Genomic DNA, 5346 nt, shown 5'->3' with positions numbered 1-5346 from the left:
GATTTAGCAATTTTTGCAAAGAAAATAAAATTAATAGATTATCAACAACAAATTATTTTCTTAATTGGTCCAATTAATCATTGTTAAGTTTTATTAATTTTTTTAGTTACGTTGTTCAATGTTTTGGATTGTTGGGCAGAAAAAAACAAAAGGTTTGATAAACTTTATTTAAAACTAAAAGAATAATTTCCAAAATTTATATTCTTTTTAATGATTTATAAAATGTTATTAGTAACTTTTAATAAAAAAATGAATATTTTCATTTAATGAGACTACTCTAAAAAAATTATCACACGCTATGCACAGATTCACGGCTAGTTATTATTATAAAACACACCTACCTGTGGTGGAAGATCGTATGAAAAAAAAGCTAACCACATTCAATAGGAAAAGTATATGTTTCCAAGATGCAACCTGTGGTTAATTTTGTGCTGCCAAGGCTCAGCGTTCTTGATGCATATGAATACGTGATTTAGAATTTAGATACAAATATTTACATGCATGTATCCCAGGCAGGAAGCAACTTAATTTAGTGCTTACTGCTTGCAGGTAATGAGAAGGGCCAAGTACTATTCTTAAATAATCCACATACACTCCACGCCCAAGTCTGTGCATGAGCTAATAATATTGTTTTTTTTTTTTTGATACTTTAGTTTGTAACATTGGTCTATCTCTCTTCTGACCTTTTAAGTTTTAACCAATAAAACCAAATTAGCTGCTAAACCTTTTCGTATATTAAGCAAGTTTGATAAAGAGTAATGCTATGATCATAACTTTTGCCACAATTTTTGTCATAATTTACTCATATGGCAAGTTGTGAGTGATAAATTTGTGGACCCACCACTTTCGATTTTTATCATAATTTACTCACATGGTACTAGCATTTTTCATTGATAAACTCACAATATTCATAAATTTTCGGTCACTCTTGGAACAACCAATAAGAAGTTCTATTTCCTGGCATTAAGATCCATAAATTTCATAGCCCACTTTCGATTCTCAAAACCAATCCTATCCCCAAAAAAATGACATTAAAACTTAAAAGTCATAGATAACTAAGAATGAACTGGAAAATATATATATATATATATATATTTAAAAATAATAAAATTAGAGCTCTCTCTTTAGACATATAAGAATGCCATTTGAGTGTACCTAGGCAAGCTGTTCATTTGCCTTCTAGAATTGTAATCTTTTTTTTTTTTTTTTGAAGCCAGAATTGTAATCTTTTTACTTGCCTGCCAATATATATAATCAATCTTAATGTAAAAGTCATCCATTAAGAGATTGAAGTACCATTTGTTTCGGTACAAATCAAAAGCAGGAAATGTAATGCATTCACTAATGAGCTGAGAAGGCTTGTATGATGAAATGTAAAAGAATTTTATCAACAAATTAAGTTTCTGATTTGGGCCTGCTTAAATTCAAACTGCATCCCACAGGATCCTTCTCATAATCATTCCTATGATCTCACAATAAATCATTTATTGAAATGGTTCTTTTGGCTGCATTAACTGAAGAGATGTCCAAGCTGGACTGAAGCACATGCTGCAAAACAGGCATCCAAAATCTAAGTGGAATACTTTTTCTGTTTTGTTATACCTTAACATCCAACACCAGAATTGATGCTAAAATTTCCCCCTTGTCGCTATGCATAGAAATCCCCTTCACCTTAGAGTACAACTAATAATTATGCTTCAAATTCTTTGTTATCTCTACTTGTTTGAGAAATAAAATTTGTTCCTGTACAATAACTGAATAACCATGTCCTCTGTTTCCGGAACCGTGGAGATTGAAGCTAAACAAATCTAAACAATCTCTAACTTCTCTTTTATTCGTTTTGTTTTTTTTTTTTTTTAACCTTTTTATATTTAATTTTCTTTTTAGAAAATGTTAATGTTCCCAGCATGTCTACTATTCTGGTAATACAGCCTATGCACACTCCAAGTAACAATCCACCTCACTCCTCTCTAGCCACTACCAACACGAGGTGAGCAAAAAGTCGAAATTTCCAAATTGTGAGCTCAGCTATAAACTAGTTTGACGAAGTTGTGTTGATCGGATAATGAGTAAAGCCCCACTTACTCTAATGAAACTTCCCTGAACTAACTTAAATTATAAATAAAACAGAATAATGCCTATTCCCTCTACAACACTATTCTAAAAATTCCCTGTAAGCACTGAGCAGAGCAGGCACAAAAAGCTATGTGAGCCAAGTTTGACTATGTTTTGTTGATCGGCTATTCAGGAAAGCCCCACTTACTTTCCCTGAAACTTCCCTGAAATCACTTCAATACTTCATGAATTATAAGCTCGTTGAGCCTCCCTCCCTCTACACCACTATTCTAAAAATTCCCAGTGATCAGAGAAGAGCAGAGAGCAAGGTTCCACATTCAAGCTATGCAGAGTAGGTTGAGAGATCATTTCTTTAATAGAAGAAGAAAGCAAAGAAAACAAAGAGAGAGAGCATTTGTTGAGAATGGAGGCAAGTTACTTGAGAAGCTGATTGTCTGTTGCAATGGAAAGCCTATTCCCATCCGTACCTTCTCCGCTCAACAGCTCCGCCAAGCGACCAACAACTATTCTGAACATCTGGGAAAGTATTGGTACAAGGGTTCTTTTGAAGGACGAAGTATTCTCACTAGACATTCTTCAGACTATTTAGCCATCAATGATTTAATGATTTCTGCACAAATGAGTGCTCACAGCAATGTATTAAAGCCCATAGGGTGTTGTCTTGAGACTCCATTTCCCATTTTTGTGTATGAATTTGCGGCCAATGGTTTCCTTGCTGATCGAATTTATGTCTCCCTTGTTACTAAACGACAACATCAGCCGATGGTGTGGGAGAGAAGGTTAAAGATTGCAAGGCAGATTGCTCATGCAATTTCTTATCTCCATACTGCCTTCGAAAGACCTGTCATTTACATGGCTATAGATATGGAAAATATCTTCTTAGATGAACATGATGTTCCCAAATTGTCCAACTTTTTAGTTTCCGTATCAATTCCCGAAGGTGAAACTGATGTGGAAGTTTATCACGGCTTTCGGAATTTAAGGTTCTGCTCCCCTGAGCTTAAAGCAACAGGCAAGGTAAATGAGAAATCTGACGTATATAGTTTTGGTTGGTTTCTTCTAGAACTTTTAACTGGAGAGGATTCTTATAATATTACCCGATTGACAATTGATGAAGATTCTACCTTAGTAGCATACACACATGACCGTGCTCAAAGTAGTTCCATAAACGAGATTGTGGATCCTACAATCTTGGCAGAAGACGGGGAAGGAGGTGCTACTTTAGAGCAGCAATTGCAAGCTTTCCTGGATCTTGCCTCATCATGTACAGAGGAAGACCCACAAAGAAGGCCAACTATGGTGGATGTCACCAAACAACTCAGGCGAATTGAGAGGTTCATTCCATGACTACTTGTTTACTTATTTGAGTTCATCCGATCATCTGTTATAGATAAACAGATTTGCATTATTGCATATCCAAATGTTTTAGGTACAACAACAAACAAAATTTACTTCATTTTCAAACAAATGACCATGGATAGAATTTAGAATAGTTAAAAAAGCTTATTTGATGAAGAGCCATTTAATGCTATTATCAAATCCTCTCGCTACTAAAAAGCAGTCCTAATAAACTATAAGATCAGCTATTGGTATTTCTCAATCACACAGACTGGGTGAAGAGCATTTGGGAAATTTGCAGAATTTAAAACTTCATGAGAGTTTTGAAGAGCATCCTTCTGCATCATTCAAGAGGAATGTTTCTAATGATGAAAGCCAAGCAGTAAAGGAAGTCTCTGAAAGGCCTCTTGAAGCTTAATAGTGATGCAACTGAATGATGACAAAGCTTGTATAGCTTTTCAATCCGTGATTGGGAAGGTAATATAAAAGTTAGGTGGGTTACCAATAGCAGTAGTAGCTCAGGCCAACTTTTTGGGCATTTAGATTTCTAAAGAGATGAAATTGTATTGATGCATATGTATATTGTATTGATGCTATAAGAACTGGAGAATAGATTGGTATTGGCAAAGGAGTTTGATAACTGTTCTTTTGTTTGAATAAAAGGAATGCAAACAAAGTAGTTAATAGTCTTAGTAACTGGCGTGTGTGTTAGGTCCCAAGAATATTATCACAAAATTACCAACCCAAAATAGCAATTACACTCAAGAACCGCGTGAAAAACCCTTTCTCCTTGAAGGGTAAAACAATGAAACAAACTTTGAATAATTTCACTATTATCAAATTGATTACAATAAATCTCTTGTATATGTCTTCCGGCTAAAGAAAAATATCCTTGTTTTTTCTTTTACTTACACTATTTTTCTTTCACAAGTCGTGTCTCTCTTTTAGTTGTTCTCTTATAACCAAATGGTCTCAATTAATTCCCTTCAGCCTTATTTCTTCTTCAGCGTGCAAAACACGCTCAAAGTCTCTGCCCATGAAAATGGCAAGAAGACTTTTGTAATTCCCTTCAGCCTTATTTCTTCTTCAGCGTGTGAGACGCGCTCAAAGTCTCTGCCCATGAATATGGCAAGAAAGACTCTTGTGTCTTGCCAACCTCCTCATTATTGAGGTATATAATAAGTGTGGGTCCATTGGACATTTAAATTTTAATCATTTATTAGTCGCAAACTCACACATTACCCGTGATAATTTTTTTTGGTGATCTTATTAAATATATATATATATATATATCATATTATATATAATAAAAGTTGGACTTAGACGCCGTGATTACGCCAAGTGGCTTCACCAAATTGCAGAAATTTTAATAAATTTTTAGAATTTAAGAATAGATATATATATATACATATTTTTTGGATAAATATGACAAACACCGTGGTTACGCCAAGTAACTTCATCAAATTGCAGAAATTTTAATAAATTTTTAGATTTTAAGAATAGATATATACATATTTTTTGGATAAATATGACAAATCAAGTAATGAATGAAAAATAGTATTTGATTTACAACTATATCAATTGTGTTTATCTAAAATGTTGTCAACTAAGTCTAAAATCAATAGACTCTTCATCTAATCTTTTTTTTTTTATTTAAATTATATTATCATGTGTAACAAAAAAACAACATAGTACACGTAAAAACAAAGTATTAAATGAAGATTTTGGATAAACATACTTCCTATATTAATTCTTCTTCTCTTATAATTCCTAAAATGATTAGAAATCTAATTTCCACACAATTGAAAATTCTCTCACTCTCCATCAAGTTGCAGAAAATTTTTTATTTTTTTTTTAAATAGACATTTTTTTTTGTTCTTATCTTCTTCTCCTATAATTTTTAAGTTGATAATTTGATTACAATCCAAATTC

The 5346-nt window shown here is 33.1% G+C and overlaps 1 protein-coding gene across 1 annotated transcript; it reads left to right on the top strand.

The window, feature by feature from the left end:
* Positions 1 to 2362: 2362 nt before the first annotated feature.
* On the top strand, positions 2363 to 4025 carry LOC115950964 (non-functional pseudokinase ZED1-like). Its single transcript, XM_031068253.1, has one exon. The coding sequence runs from the start codon at positions 2401 to 2403 to the stop codon at positions 3421 to 3423; it is 1023 nt and encodes a 340-aa protein (XP_030924113.1). The 5' UTR covers positions 2363 to 2400; the 3' UTR covers positions 3424 to 4025.
* Positions 4026 to 5346: the final 1321 nt, after the last annotated feature.

Source organism: Quercus lobata, chromosome 6 (assembly GCF_001633185.2).
Source record: "Quercus lobata isolate SW786 chromosome 6, ValleyOak3.0 Primary Assembly, whole genome shotgun sequence".
Classification (NCBI taxonomy): Eukaryota; Viridiplantae; Streptophyta; class Magnoliopsida; order Fagales; family Fagaceae; genus Quercus; species Quercus lobata.
The sequence above is the reverse complement of the archived record's forward strand: the minus strand, read 5'-3'. Positions and strand labels throughout refer to the sequence as shown.